This window comes from Cervus elaphus, chromosome 27, assembly GCF_910594005.1.
Source record: "Cervus elaphus chromosome 27, mCerEla1.1, whole genome shotgun sequence".
In the NCBI taxonomy this organism is placed as follows: Eukaryota; Metazoa; Chordata; class Mammalia; order Artiodactyla; family Cervidae; genus Cervus; species Cervus elaphus.
Window position 1 is genome coordinate 53018648 of NC_057841.1, and position 18850 is coordinate 53037497.

Here is an 18850-nt window from a genome sequence, read left to right on the forward strand (position 1 = left end):
TAGGAGGGACTGCTTGGATCTCCTTGCTGTCCAAGGGACTTTCAAAAGTCTTCTCCAACACCACAGTTCAAAAGCATCAACATTACACGGCAAAAAAAAAAAAAAAAGAAAGAAAGAAAAAAAAGAAAAGCCATACAGTAGGGACTTCTCTGGCGGTCCAAGTGGTTAAGACCTTGGGCTTCAAGGGCAAGGGGTGAGGGTCTGATCGCTGGTTGCAGAACTAAGATCCCACATGCCTCAAGCAGTGGCCAAAAAAAAAAAAAAAGCAACCTACACAGCGGACATTTTTCACTTTGGGCTCTCTGGTCCTCACGGGATACTGCAGCCCTCACAGGGGCCTCCCACTCGCCGCGGGACAGAGCGGACCGCCGGACCGGCCGCCCAGCCTCACGCCGGGGTCGCGTTCCGCGGAGAACCACCGAGCACGGACCTCCGGCGCCTCCTAGAGCGGCGGGTCGCGGGCTCGGCCGGCGGCGCACTTCCGCCCGCGCGCGTCGCCGCCCCGCGGACGGCCGGGCCTCGCCACGGGCCTCGGGGAGTGGGTGAGTGGGGCAGGGCGCGCCCGAGGTGGGGGGCGGGCCGGGGTCTGCGCCGCCGAGGCCTCCCCCGCGCCCGCCAAACCGGTCGAGCGCTCGGGCGTCCCGCGCAGTCGCGGGCTGTGCCGGGAGCCGAGGACCCGAGCCGGGGAGCTAGGACGCGCCTTGTCCACCCACCGCCCCACATCGCGCCTGCTTACCCCTACCCTGCGGGCCGAGGACCTCCTGCACCGCGCCTCTGCCGCCTCCCAGCCTCCTTTTGCTCGACAGGCGTGAAGGAGCGGCTGGGCCGGCCGGCGGTCGGAGACCCGGCCTCTGGCCACGGGGGGCTAGGCCTTGGCCTCGCAAAGGCCACTGTCTGTGCAGCAGGCCTCGGCCCTTTCATCTCTGAAATGGAGGATGGCAGGACCTGCCCTGCCTGTACCGCTTGGGTGGATTGCAGGCTTGGCACCGCCTCTGCCTGAAAACTCCTTCCGAGCCCGACCGCCTTTAGAATCTTCCGGGAGCTTCCCCAGTGCTGAGAACCCCAGAACCACCGGGCGATTGTAGTCTGCAGCCAGGACTGAGAACCACTGGCCCAGAGTGTCAAATGACCCTACTGAGATCGATCGTGTGTTGTGTTCTTGCTAGAAATGTGTACTGTGAGAAAGCATGCGGCTGGGTTTTTGTTTTTTGGGTTTGTGTTTTTTTTTGGTCCAAGAAGACAAGAGCCAAAATCTGGTTTGCTCACTTATTTCCTAGTGGTGCATAACGCGCACCAATGATTAAATTTCTGGTTACTTCCTGACCTAGTGGAAGAGTTTTGGTTATTTGGCTTGCTTTTAAACTTTTTATTATGGAAACTTTCAAATATATACAAAAACAGAATCGTGTACAGAATGTACCAACTCATGTACTAATTGCTAATGGATCTAGTTTCACCTGGCACCCTCACCCCCACTGGATTATCTTAAAGCAAATCAAAACGTACCATTTCATCCATTTAATACTGGCTTATGTTTATAGAACACAGTAACTACTTGAACATAACACCATTGTCAGTCTCATAAGAACCTCACATTATTATCTTTCCAGTGAAGTTTGCATTTCCCCTATTCTCTGTCTTTCCCCACCCCGCTCCCATCATCTGGTTGTCCAAAACAGGATTCAGACAAGCTACACAGGTTACATTTGGCTGATGGCTCTTATCTCTGTCTCCTCTCTCTTGATTATTATTTTTCCTAGTATTTAGGTTGTTGAAGAAGTCAAGTCATTTGTCCTGTAATGTTTCTTACATACTGAATTTTGCTTTTTCCTTCCCTGTGGTGTGCTCTAATAAACTGGTGTTTAGAAGACAGCCTTTTCCAGGTACAGGTTATATTATTTGGCAAGAAAACCTCCTCGGTTACTGTGTGCTTCACATTGCATCACATCAGGAGTTGGATTAGGTCTTATCTCTGTGGTGGTAAGATTGATCACTGGCTCTTTTCCATACAAATTGTATTGCAGGGTGACTGATTGATCAGGGAATTACAGAAGGATACTAATAACTGCAGAAGGAATGAGAGAATATCACCTTTTGACAACCCCTAATGAAATAATGGTTCCTGGAAGGGATCATTAATGGTTGCTAACATCAGAAAAAGAGAGACAGCCAGACAGCGTGTGCTCCCTGGTGGAACTTCCCAATACCACTTGTTACATATTCTTAGATGATGGATGGGGGATAAAGAGGAAACAGGATTGACCTTGAGTTGATAATTGTCGAAGCTCAGTGATGGGTATGTGACAGTACATTATGCTAATCTCTCTCCTTTTGTGTGTGTTTGAAATTTTTCATAACAAAAGTTTTTTTTTTTTTTTTTTAATTGTTGACTTTTTCAGGTCAGCCTGATCCATCCATTATAGTTCTCCACTAGCCTTTCACTAACTGGTTCTCAAAACTGACTGCATGTTAGGATCACAGGGGAAGAATTTTTCAATTCTAAAACACATGTCTCTTGCGGAATTTCCTGTTGATAGTTCTGGGATGGAGCCCAATGGTTGATATGTTTTAAAAGATCTCCAGGTGATTTGTACTCCAGGATTCTGTACCACTGGAAGTCATGAAGTAAATTAAATGCAAAATTAAGTCAAATAGGTAAATAAAATGCCGCTTATTGCAGCCAAAAACAATTCAAAGATTTTTTTAAAAAGTTAATCTCCACCACCATTATTTTAATCACCCCCGAAATAACCGGCGTAGCAGTACAGTGTATATTGTTCCTCACCAGACTCTCTCTGTCTTTCATAACGTAGACGTTTGGGCATTGTTATAAAAACGAGATTATGCCCTAGCCATCTGTAGCTTTTCTCATTGTCATCCCTTCAGTACAGGAGGCACAGACCTGGCTGAACTGTAGAACAGATAGTTCATGATATGAATGTACAATAAAGTAGTTGTTTCCGAACTGATATTTATCTGTCTATCTGTATATTCAGATAGTTTCCAAATTTTAGCCACCTTAAAAGTTTCACAGTAAGTATCATTGTACATAGATCCTTTATTTCTGTAAGGTAGATTCCCAAAAATGGGGTTGCTGGATTACAGTACGTTGCATTAGCAGCCTCATTATTATTGGTAATATGTATTGCCAGATTACTCTCCCAAAACATAATAGCAGTTCATGTTTCCACCACTAGTGAAATGTAGGTACCCATTTTTCCTTGTCTGGGTTAGCACTGGATAGCATTAATATTTGCCAGCCGATGTGTGGAAATGATGGCTCTTTTTTCTTTAATTTGCATTTCCTCTCACTACTGGAGGACTGAGGATTTTCATGCTTATTGGCCCTTTGGATTTCTTTTGTGAGTTTCCTGTGTATATTCATTATTTAGTTTTCTATTCTGTACTTTTCTTTTTTAATGCGTTTGCTTGAACCATTTCTTCGGGGCATTAACCTGTTATCAAACAGTACAGTTTTTTCCAGATGGTTTTTTTCTTTTTGGCGGGGGGGAGGTCCTTTGACATTAAGAGTCTTTTGATAAATGAAAATTTTTATGAAGTAAAAATGTCTTTTTAAAAGCTTTGTGTTTCATGTCTTGCCAGTAAGGGATTTTCATCCCCAAATTTGTGTACATATTCTAATTTTTTTGAACACTTTTTTTTGGACCTGAAAGGTCCAAATTTAAATGTTTCACATTTAAATCATGTGCATGTATTTTTATATACGATGCAAGATAAGAATCTTGCTTCACTTTTTCTGTGAAAATAACCAATTATGTCAGTGTTATTCATTTTAAAAAGCCACCTTTTTACATTTCTTTTATATATTGATTTCTGTGTGTACCTGGGTTTATTTTTGGACTATCCCTTCTCTTACTTACAACTTTATGTTTGTGCCAATAATATATCTTTCTTTTGTGCCTGATTAGTGTCATGTTACTACCTAGAAAAGTAAATCACTACTCACTACTTTGTAGGCTTTTCTTGCCCATTCTCAGACATGTACTTTTTTTCTTTCCTGTTTTTTGGGTCACGTTTGTTCGAAGATGAATTGCACTGGAAATCTGATAGAATTTGCATTAAATATACATGTATTAATTATGAAGAGATACACATTTCTGTGATAGTAAATCTCCCATCAAAGAAGCTAATGTGTTTCTTTCTTTGAGTCTTTTAGGACCTGTTTCTTTCTGTTAACTTTATTTCTAGCTATTTTACAAGACTTTTTTTTTTCTCTTGTGACTGAGGGTTTTTTTCATTTTTGCAAGGACTGAGAAAAGTTTTTGATAGGTTTCTCCCCCCTGTAGATAGTACATTTATCCAGCTCTCTGTCAAGTTTTCCTGTTTTAGTAGTTTTTCTTAAACTTAAATGTTTGTTTCCTTCCTTGCCATCAATGTGGATAATCTGTAATTGGTTATATATAACTTTGGCAAAAAGATGGGGAAGCAGTGGATTTTGGGCTCCAAAATCACTACAGATGGTGACTGCAGCCATGAAATTAAAATATGCTTACTCCTTGGAAGAAAAGTTATGACCAACCTAGACAGCATATTAAAAAGCAGAGACATTACTTTGCCAGCAAAGGTCCGTCTAGTCAAGGCAACGTTTTTTTCAGTAGTCATGTATGGATGTGAGAGTTGGACTATAAAAAAAGCTGTGTGCTGAAGAATTGATGCTTTTGAACTGTGGTGTTGGAGAAGACTCTTGAGAGTCCCTTGGACTGCAAGGAGATCCAACCAGTCCATCCTAAAGGAGATAAGTCCTGAATGTTCATTGGAAGGACTGATGTTGAAGCTGAAACTGCAATACTTTGGCCACCTGATGTGAAGAATCGACTCGTTGGAAAAGACCCTGATGCTGAGAAAGATTGAAGGCGGGAGGAGAAGGGGATGACAGAGGATGAGATGGTTGGACGGCATCACCGACTCGATGGACATGAATTTGAGTAAACTTCGGGAATTGGTGATTTACAGAGAGGCCTGGCGTGCTGTGGTCCATGGGGTTGTGAAGAGTTGGACATGACTGAGCGACTGAACTGAACTGAAGTTTGAGTTTATTTTATTTGATGCATATCTCCTGTCACAGAACTGTATCAGAGGGGTTTCCCTGGTGGTCCAGTAGTTAGAAATCTGCGTTGCAGTGCAGGGGACACCGCAGTGAGAAGCCTACACACCAAAGGGAGAGTGGCCCCCTCTTGCTGCAACTAGAGAAAGCCTGAGTGCAGCAGTGAAGACCTACTGCAGCCAAACAATAGATCAATAAATAAATCTTTAAAAAAAGGAACTGTATCAGAGAGAGAGATGCCCAAAAATAGTGAAAGGAAAAAGAGATATCAGGAGTTGGCAGAAATCTACACACTCAACAGGTTGTTGCTGATCACTTGTAAGAGCAGAGGCCCAAGCGCTAACCCCTCATGGACCCTCTAATCAGGGGAGTGAGACATTCCCTCAGCATTACCGAGTGTTGTAGTGCTTCGTTGTGGTTTCCCAATGGTTCAGAGAAAGGGCTGCTCACCATGAGCTGCTCACCATAGAGAGATCACTTGGTGAGCATAATTAAGTTCCCTCGCTTGGCCAGAATCTCACTAGAGTTGTTTATTAGAAGAACTTTTAAAAAAATCAGCAGATAGCACAGAGTCCTTATATACCCACTCCCCACCCCACACCACCCCCATCAGTTTCCCCTAATGTTGACATCTTACATTAGTGTGTACAACGGTGATGGGCCAATATTGATACACAGTTTACATTAGGGCTTGTTCACGCTTTGTTTTGTATTTACTATGGGTTTTGACCAATGTGTGGTGATATGTGTCTGTCTTTATTGTATCATACAGAATAGTTTTACTGCCCTAAAATCCCTCCCTCCCTTCCCCCGCAAACCACTGTCTTTTTACTCTCCCCATAGTTTTGCCTTTTCCAGAATGTCATGTGGTTGGAATTCAAGTACAGTTTGGTGTATATATATATATATATTATATATATAATTTTTTAATTTATTTTATTTTTGGTTGCGCTTGGGTCTCCGTTGCTGCACAGACTTTTCTCTAGTTGAGGCGAGCGGGTTGTAGTTGCTGTGCGCAAGCTTCTCGTTGCGATGTCTTCTCTTTTTTCCCTTCCCGGGCTCTAGAACACAGCCTCAGTAGTTGTGGTACCCAAGCTTAGTTGCTCCACAATGCGTGGCATCTTCCCAGACCAGGGACAGAACCTGTGTCTCCTGCATTGGCAAGTGGATTCTTTACTCCCGAGCCACCAGGGACGGCTTCCCCGGTGGCTCGGATGGTAAAGGATCCGCCTCAATGCAGGAGACCTGGGTTCCATCCCTGGGTCGGGAAGATCCCCTGGAGGAGGAAATGGCAACCCACTCCAGTATTCTTGCCTGGAGAGTCCCATGGACAGAGGAGCCTGGAGGGCTACAGTCTATGGGGTCACAAAGAGTTGGACCCAACTGAGTGACTAACACTTTCAGTTTCACCAGGGAAGCCCTCAACTATAGTTTTTAATTAACTGAGTTTGGCTTTTTTTTTTTTTAATTTATTTTTATTTGTGTGAGCAGTCGTACAAGGTTTGGTAATTTGTAGTTTTAACTGATTAAGAGTTACTAGAATCTTCCTTTAGATTTCTGTGGAAAACTATTAGAGAACAGGAATCCACACTGTTCTCAATACATAGAAGTTAGATAACAGTGAAACTCCCAAGAACCTGTTTTTGGTGATTTTGAGCAGTGATGTGTGATAACCCCTAAGTGATCTTCTCGTTGCAGGGTGGAAGATGTCTATGGACGTGACGTTTCTGGGGACAGGTGCAGCATACCCGTCCCCAACCCGGGGGGCCTCTGCGCTGGTCCTTCGGTGTGAAGGCGAGTGCTGGCTCTTTGACTGTGGGGAGGGAACCCAGACACAGCTTATGAAGAGCCAACTTAAAGCGGGTGAGTGTGCGTTCCGCTTTCTCATTAGGGCTGTCTCTTGCTCATCTTCATTTTCCTGGCTGTCCTTGGGCCTTCTGCTCAGAAGCAACCCCAGCAGTTGTACCCCATTTCAGTGCCGGAGCCCTGGCAAGACTTGGAAGGCACTCAGGCATCTGGCCACACCAAGATGCCTAGATGAACTAGCTGACTGACTACCCAACTTACTTCCTCCTTCTCCTTCCCTCCCTTCAGTCCTTCACTTTTCATTCTTCCTGTAAATTGAAGAGCAAGGATGTACATAGGCTTAGGGCATGGAGGATGGAGTGAGATACACCAAACACATTAAAAAGACACTGCTGAACCACGGGAACATACTTACTTTCCCCAGGAGATGGGTGTAAATATCATGAGAGGGCAGTAGGTGTTCTGGGGAGTGAGTTCTTTTCTGCTTGGGGTCATCAGCAAAGACAGCTGAGGGGGGTGATATGTGAGTTGTTGAGGGAGGAGGAAGGGCTCCCTGGGCTGGGGAGAAGAAGGGCATTCTGGCCAGAGGGAACAGAGAGAGCCTCGCCCCAGGCCCACCAAAGAGTCCAGTGTTCACAGAGCCTTGACCCAGAGTTGGGTAGACCAGGATTCCAGTCCCAGCTGTGTCTCTGCTTATCACCTTAGCAGATCAGCAAGCTTAAGCCTTTCTTTTCTCATCTTTAAAATGGGGTTAAAACCTCCATATCAGGGCTTCCCTGATGGCTCAGTTGGTAAAGAATCCGCCTGCAATGCAGGAGACCTGAGTTCAATCCCTGGGTTGGGAAGATACCCTGGAGAAGGGAAAGGATGCCCACTCCAGTATTCTGGCCTAGAGAATTCCATAGACCATATAGTCCGTGGGGTCACAAAGAGTCGGCACAACTGAGTGACTCACTTCACTTAAAACCTGCACTTCAAAGGGGTGATGTGAGAATTGTATATAATAATCCCTTCTCTGTGTGGTTGTCTCCTTCTCATCAGTTAAATCTCAACTCACATGTTGTCTCCTCAAAGACTTTCCCCAAACCTCTTGGGTTAAGTAATTTCTCCCTTACCCCAGGCATCCTACTGCTTTGTGCTGTTTTTATTGACTTTTTAGCATCATCAGTATCTAAAATTATGTTATTTAGGTAGTCGTTTCTGCGTTCACTGTGTAATTCCCTGGACGACTAGACTCTGAGCATATGGCATACCTAATAGATGCATAGTAATATCTGTTGATGCATGAGTAAGATGTTCAGCACTTACTACAGGGCCTCTCACTTGTTAGATCTTGATAAATGGCACTTATTGAAATTATTCCTACAACTCCTCACAGTACTTGGCATTTAATGACTAAAAGAAAGATAGCTCTAGCATCCAAGGATCCCTTGGTCTAGTGGTGGAAACTGATGTGCAGTCATGGTGTAATGTGATAAGTAAGAATAAAGAGAAAAAAAAAAAAAAGAATAAAGAGGTGTTTTCTAGCTACTTTTGAAGCACAAAGGAGGAGGACACTAACTGTATCTGTGTGTTCAGAGAAAGCAACTCAGAAATAGTAATAGTCGAGCGAGGATATGAGATGAATAGAAGTTTCTCTGGGAGGAGAAGCAGGGATGGATATTCAGGGAACAGATGACAGAGTGAGCAGAAAGTAAGGGAGTTTCCAGGAGAGACATGACGTGTTTGGGGAATCCTAAGCCATCCAGCACTCTGAGTACTTGACTGTACAGATGAGAGACAGGAATGCTTAAAGTGAGGGCCGACTGTGAAGACTTCTGTGTTATTCTAAGGTATCTGGGCCTTATTATTTATTCTGTTATCAACAAGGAATCATTGAATACATTTTAAACCAAGAAATGACATGGTCTGATTTGTGTTTTAGGATGATTTTCCAATAGCAAATGGTATTGGGAGAGAGAGAGGCCAGGCCCAAGGCAGTTGCATTCACCTGGTGAGAGAGAGAGAAGATGAAGATTCTGGAGCAGGAGGCAGGAATGAGGATGAAGACGAGAGACTCAGAGAGATCTGTAGAGCCAGGAGGAGACGGGACTGAGTGAATGCCTAGGATGTGCAGAAGTGCAGAATTACTCCAAGTTATAGGTGGTGATGTCCCAGACCTGGATGGAGAGTTAGATAGAGAGTTAGGAAGAGAACTGCTGGAGGAAGGAACCAGGCATATCACTTGGGACAGGTGTACACAGTTCAGCCCAAATTAATACTGTCTTATGTTGAAACCCTGTGGTCAGAGCAGTGCTATGCTTTACTTCCCTGGGATCACACAAGGGTTCCTTTCACGAGGCCTGGCAGGGTAGGCACATGCCAGAGTGGTGGCTATAATATTTAGAGAGTAGGGGTTGAGGTGGCAGGGTGATTAAAATAGAAACAAGTGACTGTTGTATTAAGAGGTTTGGATGTAGGGATAAGCCTCCAGTTTTTACTTAGTACCTGTGTCAGTTATCTAATGCTGCATAACAGATTAAAAATTTAGTGGGGTACTTGCATTTATTATCTCATAGTTTCTGTGGGTTAGGGACTTCAGGCCAGGCTTAGCTGGATTCTCTATTTCAGGGTCTCAGTAGGCTGCAGCCCAGTGCTGGGATCTCATCAGAGACCCCACTAGAGGAAGAATCGATTTCAGAGCTCACTCAGGTTGTTGAACGAAGGCTGCCTGCAGCAGCTTGAGGCCTGCTGTAGGTCCTGGTCATGGGGGTTTCTGCTGCAGGGTAGCTTGCTTCCTTTTACTGCCAAGAAGGGAGAAAGAGACTTAAGAGCAAGTCTGCCAGCAAGATGGACTCTGAGAACATAATCGCATTGCATCCTTGTGCCATGTTTCAGTGGTTAGAAGCAAGTGCCCAGTCCCACCCACACTCAAGGGGAAGGAATTATAGAGGGATGTGGACAGCTGGAGGCAGGGGCCGTGGGTACCACCTTAACTCTATTTGCCGTAATACCTTTCTCTCATGTTTTATATTTTACAGTTATTTTTCAACAGATCACAAAGCTCAAGCTTTTTAAAATAAAAGTTTGGCCAAAAAATAATAATACTAAAATAAAATCTAAAGGGAACCTTTAGCTTACTACATTTTTATTGATTTAAAAAAAGAATTCCTGGCCTCAGAGAGGAGGGTGATATGGTAATCCCTGAACATTAGCTAAGACACTCTAGCACTTCTAAAGCCCCAATCTCAACCTGGAATCCTCAATACATCTTGGTTTCTCTCAGTAACCAAATGTGGACCCATCACTGTTGGAGTCTTTGAAACCCTTTTAGCTTATACTACCTCCTGGGGTAATAATATTTTATGGGTTTCATAAGGAAGTACTTTCTGTCTGTCTAAATATACTTCTTTCAACTTTCCATGGTCCTGATATCCAGGCATCTGATTAAAAAGTGTGGGTTTGTCGTATCTATTTTTTTTCATAATTTTAAAGAGTGAGCTTAAGCTTTTTTCCCCCCTCAAAAATGATTACAAAAAAGTATTATAAAAGTATAATTTTTAAAAGATTATAATAAGTATACATGCTCACTGTAAAAGTTTAAACAAAGCAGAAAAATATAAATAAGAAAATCCCAAATCTCTCTGTCTGGTCAGTGAATTTTCTATGCATATAGTTATGGTAATGGTGCAGGGATATTTGTGTGTGTGTTTGTATATAATTTTGCATAAATGCAATCAAACTATATTTGGTATGACTTTTTTTTCCAACTGAATAGTATGTGTCAATAACGTATTGCAGACATTTTCCCACAGCAGTAAACATCAGTGCATCATTCCTTTGGGTACGGAGGATGCTTAGTCTTCTACTCCTATATGGATGACATTTTCCCTGGTAATTTTCATGTTCTTAAGTGAAAGGGAACTCATGCATTTTTCTTTTTTCATTTGATAGCTTCCTCTTACCTTTGATAATTGTGGTTGCTGTCCCTTCTCCCGCTGAAATCAAGTTTCTTAAAAAATGAAATGTTTGTCTTCCATGAAACTGTAATAACTGTGGAAAGTTACTTTTTCTTACCTAATGTGTCTCACTTGCTTTGAGTTCACTGATTGTTTGGTATTCAGATTTGGCTGTGCTTTGCAGTAAATAGGGAGAGGCCCGGAAAGTCTGACTTGGCAGTTTTGAGGTCAGTGTGAGACCAGGACTCAACAACTGATGTAGTTCTTTTGTCTGCTGAGTTCTTAGGTCCCACTTGGGAGGGTGGGGGGCTGTTGGCAGCCCAGACAGCAGAAAGGGGGAAATGAAAGTGTTCCAGAAGTCAAAAAACAGCAAAAACAAAGACTAAACCAAGACAACAAAAAGGAGCATGTTGGGGAAACTTCAAGCGTGCCTCCTGGGGATTCTCATGGTTCAAGATCACTGTTGAGATGATCCATTGTTCTACCTGGTCCATTGTTCTCTGCTACAGTGCCTGGCTTGATGTAGTAACACTGAGAAGACTCGCTTGGAGCACACTGTTACCTGGATGTCACAGGACAGATCCCATCACAATAAACTATTCCTGTTCTTTTATGGTATCAAGTGTTTGAAATAGGGGGGCCATGAGCTTGGACTGGAAGCAGCTGTTATATTAAAAATATGTTAATTGTGATTGTTACTTTCAAAAGCCTTTGTGGTGCATCTCTGAAAAACATTGAGGTGGCATCCTGCCACGTACCAGGAGTAAATTCAGTTTGTTGATCAGTTGCTCAGGCGTGTCTGACTTTTTCGACCCCATGGACTGCAGCCCGCCGGGTTTCAGTCTACGGGATTCTCCAGGCAAGAATACCAGAGTGGGTCTCCATGCCCTCCCTCAGGGGATATTCCCAACCTAGGAATCGAACCTGCATCTCCTATTTTGGCAGGCAGATTTTTTTACCACTGAGCCACCAGGAAAACCCATACAGTTTACCATTGGCTAAATCAAGTTACGGCCTAAGTCAGTATGCACTGGAAGAGCTGCTGTGTTAGTTCAGACGGGAAGGGATGGACCCGCGTGCCTTCACATAACACCATGGGGGGTTACCCTCGATGTGCACTCCAGCCTCTATTGCCTGCCTCCTCCTCCTCGGTCCTTCACCTCACTCCCTTTCTCCCTACCTCCTCCTCCCTCCTCCCTGTCCTCCCCTCCCTCATCCCCCTTTTTCCTCCTTTTCCTTCTGTCTCATCCAGGCAAGCAGGCTCAGGCTTGGTTAGTCAGTCTTTGGCCAGTGTGGAGTCCTTAAAAGGCGATTTTGGTTTCAGGCACGGGTCCAGTCCGTTGGAGCCAAAGGAACGTTTGTTAGCATGCTGGGAGTACATACTTGCTGTTCTCAGAAGGAGCAGCAGGGGGCAGTGTAACTGCCAGATACTTTCACACTTGAGGCCTAGCTGATTACTTAAGTGAATCATTTTGGTACACGTTTTCCTTTTCTCTTTTTTCCAGTAAGAGGATGTATAGGAAAATACTCTTAAAACTGTAACACTGTATAATTTGAAGATATTTTATGAAAAAAGTTCTATCTTATTAAAACCTTCCAGTGAAATAATACTTGTCTCTCTTGCTTCTGGAATCATGTAGAAAAATACATGCATGTTTCAAGTAGCTTTGTATGGGTTTTATTTCTGAAAATTGACAAATTTATTTCTCTGCTTCAATCAAAAGGGAGAATTACCAAGATCTTCATCACACATCTTCATGGAGACCATTTCTTTGGCCTTCCTGGCCTCCTCTGCACAATCAGCCTGCAGAGTGGGTCCATGGTCACCAAACAGCCCATCGAAATCTACGGCCCTGTGGGGCTTCGGGACTTTATCTGGCGAACCATGGAACTCTCTCACACGGAGTTGGTCTTCCCTTACGTGGTCCATGAGCTGGTGCCTACAGCGGATCAGTGTCCTACAGAAGAACTAAAAGAGTCTGTGCAGGTGAATGAAACAGACAGCCCTCCCAAAGAGGGACAAGGACGAACTATCCTGTTAGACTCGGAAGAAAACTCGTACCTCCTGGTTGATGATGAACAGTTTGTTGTGAAAGCGTTTCGCCTCTTTCATCGAATACCCTCCTTTGGATTTTCAGTCGTGGAGAAGAAACGCCCAGGTAAACTCAACGCACAGAAACTGAAAGACCTGGGTGAGTGAGTGTTTGTTTTTTCCTTTCTCCTCAGTTGAGTTGTTGAACTGCAGCAGTTAGAAGTGTCATAGAATCCTCCCTTTCTTGCTTCCCAGGCCTAAAACTTACATTTTCTCCACTTACTTCCTTTTCCCAAAGTTTGTTTATTAAGAGAAATCTTTAGGGCTAGCAGACGCGATTCAGAGCAAAAGTGAAGTATATATTTCAAGTCTCTCTTCAGCTCTCTAGAGGCACATTCTTGATCTGTCTTATCTTCAGCTTTTACTATCTTGGTTGGTGGAATGATGGTGGTTGTCTCAGGTCTAGGCTTTTATTTTCTCATGTCATCTTTTTGAAATATGTTTGAGTGGCATCTTTGGTCAGATACTTTTCACCAGAGTTCTTAACCATGCCATTGCAACCAGCTGCTTTCTGAGTTTTCCTTCTTTACTGACTAAGTTATTAATAATTTGGTGTTTGGAACACTGCCTCAACCAGTTGTTGCTGTTGTTTTTTTTTGACTGTGCTGGGTCTTAGTTGTAGCACGTGGGGTCTAGTTTCCTGGGGAACGAACGCAGGCCTCCTGCATTGGGAGCGTGGAGCCTCAGCCACTGAAGCACCAGGGAAGTCCCTTGACCAGCTTTATATACCGGGTTCATCCCCCTGGAAGCAAGCATTCAAAGGTGGGCCTGGGGCCCGTCTGTGGCCTCGCACCCGCCCTGTGCTCAGTCATCACGTGCTCAGGGCCCGCAGCACCTCTCCCAAAGCAGTGCCAGGTGCATCATCCCTCTAGCATCCCCGCCTTCCTTGCCGTGCCGACGGCAGAGCCTGTGAAAAGCATGGCGGTGGCTTTTCATGTGTTCTTTTTCTTTATTTGCACAATCTCTTCTTTCTTCCCCAACTAAAACAATGTACCAAGTAATGAGGAAAACTGCCTTAGATCAAAGTATCTTTATTATCTACAAACCTGTGAAAATACCAGTGTGTTGGGACACTGTAAACGTGATCCGTGTTGGAATTAGTGAACATACTCTGTTTATATGTATTGCCCAGAGTGATGATCAGGTATTATTCTTGATTAATACGAGATTTAAGCCCAGTTTGGTAAGCATGGGACTGCCTCTGTTTACAATGAAGATTGATTATGTGTAACTACCTGAAGTTCTCCTTGATGTTGTGATCCAAACAGTCCCCTCTAACAATTTTTTTATTATGTTAATTAGTTTGTTGGTACCTTGTCATTTAAAAGGGCTCTTTAATTTTTCCTAAAGATGAGCTTATTAAATACAGCACTCAAAAGCTGTTATTCCCATGCACAGCAGAGGATCACAGCTGTTCCCTTGACTATAATAAGGTTTTAGGGGGACTTAAGAGCTTAAACTTATCTGAAACGTGTGCTTGGAAATGTTTTAAATACTTGGACATTGCTAATATCAATAGCCAACAGTGAACTTTTAAAAAATGTATAAATATCCCAGTTTCCCACAAGTAATAAAATATTTATAACAATTATGAAAAGAATTGGATGCCTTTTCCATTTGCTATTTGCAGTGCTGTTGAAACAGACGCTTTTTAACAAGCCATAAATTCCGTTCCCATGATGTGATGTTATCTGCCTCCACCTTGTAGGTGTTCCACCCGGTCCTGCCTATGGGAAGCTGAAAAACGGAATTTCTGTTGTTCTGGAAAATGGAGTTACAATTTCTCCCCAAGATGTCTTAAAGAAGCCTATTGTTGGGAGAAAAATCTGTATTTTGGGTGACTGTTCTGGGGTTGTGGATGACGGAGGAGTAAAGCTGTGCTTCGAGGCGGACCTACTGGTCCACGAAGCGACCCTGGATGACACCCAGATGGACAAAGCCAAGGAGCACGGCCACAGCACGCCACAGATGGCGGCGGCGTTTGCCAAGCTGTGCCAGGCGAAGAGGCTAGTTCTGACTCACTTCAGTCAGAGGTACAAGCCAGCCGCCTTGGCCAGGGAAGGAGAGGCAGATGCGATTGTGGGACTTAAAAGGCAAGCTGAGTCCGTGCTGGACCTCCAGGAAGTGGCTCTTGCAGAAGATTTCATGGTCATCAGCATTCCGATCAAGAAGTGAAACCAGTATTCCCGAATGCATTCTCATGTGTCTGTAAATATGTTATTGAACCAACAGTCACATTTGGTTTCTTTTTGTTGCTGTGGTGGTGGTGGTCATCGTTGTTTTGATCTACAATTATTTGAGTCCTCATAATCCTGAAAAGGATGGAGCTGCGTTGCTGAACTAATTCAGCATTGAGAGGGAGCAAGCTATTTGATAATAAATCACTTTAAAAAGAATGAAACCAGCATCCTTCTTAAAGTCCACATTTGACAAGATGATAGGCTATTCAGGTATACCTGCCTTGAGGCTGCTGCCTCAGAGATTAGCCAGTGCACCATGGGCTTAGCTTCCATCCAGCGTTATTGCTGTTGTTGGCAAAGTATGCAGGACTTGGCCCTCCTGGCTAAAAATGGTATTTTGGCAGTTTGTGTTGAATCTGTTCATGTTATTAACAAAAGAGAATAGTGATGAGATATTGGATGTGCAGAATTGAAGCTGGCATGTTAAATCTTGAACTCTTTGCTAGAAGACTGAATGCAGGGTCAGGGGAGGCATTCAGCCTTCAATCAGTATTTTATTAAACTTTCCAGTTTGCTCTAAACCCGGGTTTCTCAGAGGTGATACTGCTCCCTTGGATGGAATTCTGAAGTTGTGGGATGTTTCTTGTCAAAACTAGGAGGGGCTACTACCAGCAGTCAGTCAGTACAAGCCAGGACGTTAGATCGTAGAGAATTTTGGTCAGTCCTAAACCATGAAGAATTATTTCATCCCACAATGCATATTGCAGGTCTGTTGAAATACACATCAAGTTAAAACTTCTACTGTGAACATACTTTATAAAAATTCAGTGACATAAGAGTTCAGGTGTTTTGGGGGCATGAACCACCAGTCTCCTTGCATGGCCCTGCAACAAACCTTTCTCTGCTCAAAAAGAAAAACAAGAAATAGTGACATAGTGAGTTGAACTATGAGGTAAGGCAAATTCTGCAACAGATCCTAAAAAGCTAGCTAAGTGAATATATTGGAATGTCACATCAAACATTATTTGTCAGAAGTGAGCTATGGGCTGGAGCTTGTGAATCTGGAGGTTAAAAAATAACTATCTGTCCGACTTGGGTTTAATTTACGTGTTCTGATAAATAATTCTTTGAGCACCATTTTAGTAAAATGTTCTTTCTAGAATAGCTTTTCCTGCTGAGTTGCCTTCCACCTCTCTTCTGTCTGTCATGGGGTATATCTGACTCATTTGCCCACAGTAAATACATGGAAAGGTAGTCTCAAGTACTGATTCAGTCAAAAAGGTTCCCTAATCAAACTGGTTTGGGAAACCCTGTATACTGTGGGTCCCTCTGGCAGAGCTGTAATGCCCAGCAATGTATTAACAACAGCATGGCTTCAGTGATCACCAGCTAGTCTGTGATGCCAGAAAGACATTTCAGAGTGATTTCGGGGTCCCATTCTGTACCTCATGATGGTCCCTATGTGCTCTGAAGCAGGTTCCTTAGATCTGCTGATCTTTAGCCTGCTCATCTCTAAAAATGAGAAAAATAATAATAAGACCTACCTCTAGGAGTGCTGTAAAGATTAAATAAAGACAGTGTATAAAAGGAGCATAGCACGTTGCTTCAAGGCACGAAGTCCTAAAGTACAGAGGTTTGTTAACTGAACCCCTTTCTAAAGTCGTATTTCACCATATACTATCTGTTAACATCTTCAGAAGCTAGAGAGTTTTATAGTATACTTATTCAGAAATACTGTCATGGTGTATAGTAGACTATTGGATTCCTCTGGTCCTGGGGGTTTTTCTAGTAAAAATTGACTCTTGGAGGGGTCTGGAATCCCTGAAGTAGTGATGGTCCAGTTACTCAAGATCTCAGTCATTCTGAAGCAGCCTCCAGAATGGGCTGATTCGGCCCTCCTGTAGGCCCCTGGCCTGCCAGAGTACCACAGTGGACCAGAACTAAAGCGTATCTTGATTTCTGAACTCAAGTCAAACCATCATTTATTAACCTCCTGTGTGCCGAATGGGCTTCCCCAGTGACTCAGCAGTGAGGAATCCGCCACAGGAGATACGAATTCAATCCCTGGGGTTGGGAAGGTCCCCTGGAGGAGGGCATGGCAACCCACTCCAGTATTCTTGCCTGGAGAATCCCATGGACAGAGGAGCCTGGCGGGCCATAGTCCACAGGCCCGCAAAGAGTCGGGCACGACTGAAGCGACTTAGCACACACGCAGGCGACGTGTGCCCAGACCTGTACGCGAGGGAGTGGCTAGTACTAGTACCTCTGATGCCTGGAGCTCTGGAGTGTAAAGATTGTAGTTTGGTCACCTCTACATTCTTGGAAATACCCACCCATGCTATGCACCCAGAAATGTATATTGAGTGAAACGAGATCACAAAATTTAAGGCCTAAAGTTTAGAACCTCTGCCTAGCCCATTTTACTGCTGGGTTTGTCCAAAAAAAGTAACTGCCTGATTGGTGGTGTTCCATTTACTGCCTTGGGAGTAAATGAATATAAGACAAAATTTCAGGCTCACTGTCTCAGTGCTAGAGACTAATAGGAAAACCCAAAGTGAATGTGCAGTTCTTTCAGATCTTTCTGATCTTACAGCCTATCACTCAGTTTTGCTGTTCCTGAGCATTATTTGATAGATGGCTTGAGCTGTGCCCTTAGAATCAGGCTCTTTTAATATATTTGGGCTAAGCCCTCAGAGAACATGGGAATGTGGAACAAACTGATGTGTTGGATTAAGTGTGGGGTATCAGTTCATGGCAAGAATTCTTTCCTGGACTCTCTTCTGGCCTAGAATTTGTTATTAATGGTAGGACACATTCTAAGAATTTGTGGAGCTAGAATTGAGTGAATTTTTTTTTTTCCTGTTAGGCCGGGCCATGCAGCTTGAGGGATCTTAGTTCGCCACTCAGGGATTGAGCCAGAGCCATGGCAGTGAAAATGCCAAGTCCTAACCACTGGCCTGCTAGGGAGATCCCAAGAGTGAACCCAAACTTATTTGATCACTGAATTCTCTTTTGCCAAGGAGCATCTTATAACACTGAGAGATGGTGTTCCTTAATACTATTGAAAGCATTAATAGTCACCGACTATGTCTATCACCGACTCGATGGACATGAGTTCGAGCAGGCTCTGGGAGTTGGTGATGGACAGGGAAGCCTGGCGTGCTGCAGTCCATGGGGTTGCAAAGAGTCGGACACGACTGAGTGACTGAACTGAATACTATTGAAAAGCATTTTATTTATATTTTTTACCTGCAACTTTATTGAGGTAATAAATTCCATGTCTACACCAAATATAGTATTTTTTGTCTTAACCAACTTTCCAATTGTTAGAAATTCATACTCCTGCTTATTTAGATAAAAAACAGGCACTTTTCTGTTTCTCAAAAGGTATTTAGACTTGCCCAAATAGACCCCAAATCATCTCTGTTTTCAAATACTCATGCTTCTTTAGTATACTTTTAATAAACTTTTAAACATAAAAGCAGCATATGCCCAGTGATTTTTTTTTTTAGAGATTCAAGAAAAGAAGATGATTACTCATAATTCTGCTGGGGGCTTCCCAGGTGGTGCAGTTGGCAGGAGATGCAAGAGATGTGGGTTCGATCCCTGGATCAGGAAGATCCCCTGGAGAAGGAAGTGGCAACACACTCCAGTATTCTTGCCTGGAGAATTCCATGGACAGAGGAGCCTGGAGGGCTATAGTCCATGGGGTCGCAAAGGGTCAGACATAACTGAGCGACTGAGCATGCACACACTTGTAGTTCCACCA

General features: G+C 43.7%; 1 protein-coding gene across 1 annotated transcript; it reads left to right on the forward strand.

Moving 5' to 3' along the window:
- The first annotated feature begins 411 nt into the window (after positions 1 to 411).
- ELAC1 (elaC ribonuclease Z 1) lies at positions 412 to 16676 on the forward strand. Its single transcript, XM_043889284.1, has 4 exons — positions 412 to 542; positions 6764 to 6928; positions 12534 to 13001; positions 14610 to 16676. Exons 2-4 carry the CDS (start codon positions 6772 to 6774, stop codon positions 15074 to 15076), a joined length of 1092 nt encoding a protein of 363 aa, XP_043745219.1. The 5' UTR covers positions 412 to 542; positions 6764 to 6771; the 3' UTR covers positions 15077 to 16676.
- Positions 16677 to 18850: the final 2174 nt, after the last annotated feature.

Coding starts and splice junctions, on each gene's coding strand:
- ELAC1 (XM_043889284.1), top strand. CDS start 6,772: ATGTCTATGGACGTGACGTTTCTGGGGACAGGTGCAGCATACCCGTCC. Junction 6,929..12,533: donor GAAGAGCCAACTTAAAGCGG/GTGAGTGTGCGT, acceptor TTCAATCAAAAG/GGAGAATTACCAAGATCTTC. Junction 13,002..14,609: donor ACAGAAACTGAAAGACCTGG/GTGAGTGAGTGT, acceptor TCCACCTTGTAG/GTGTTCCACCCGGTCCTGCC.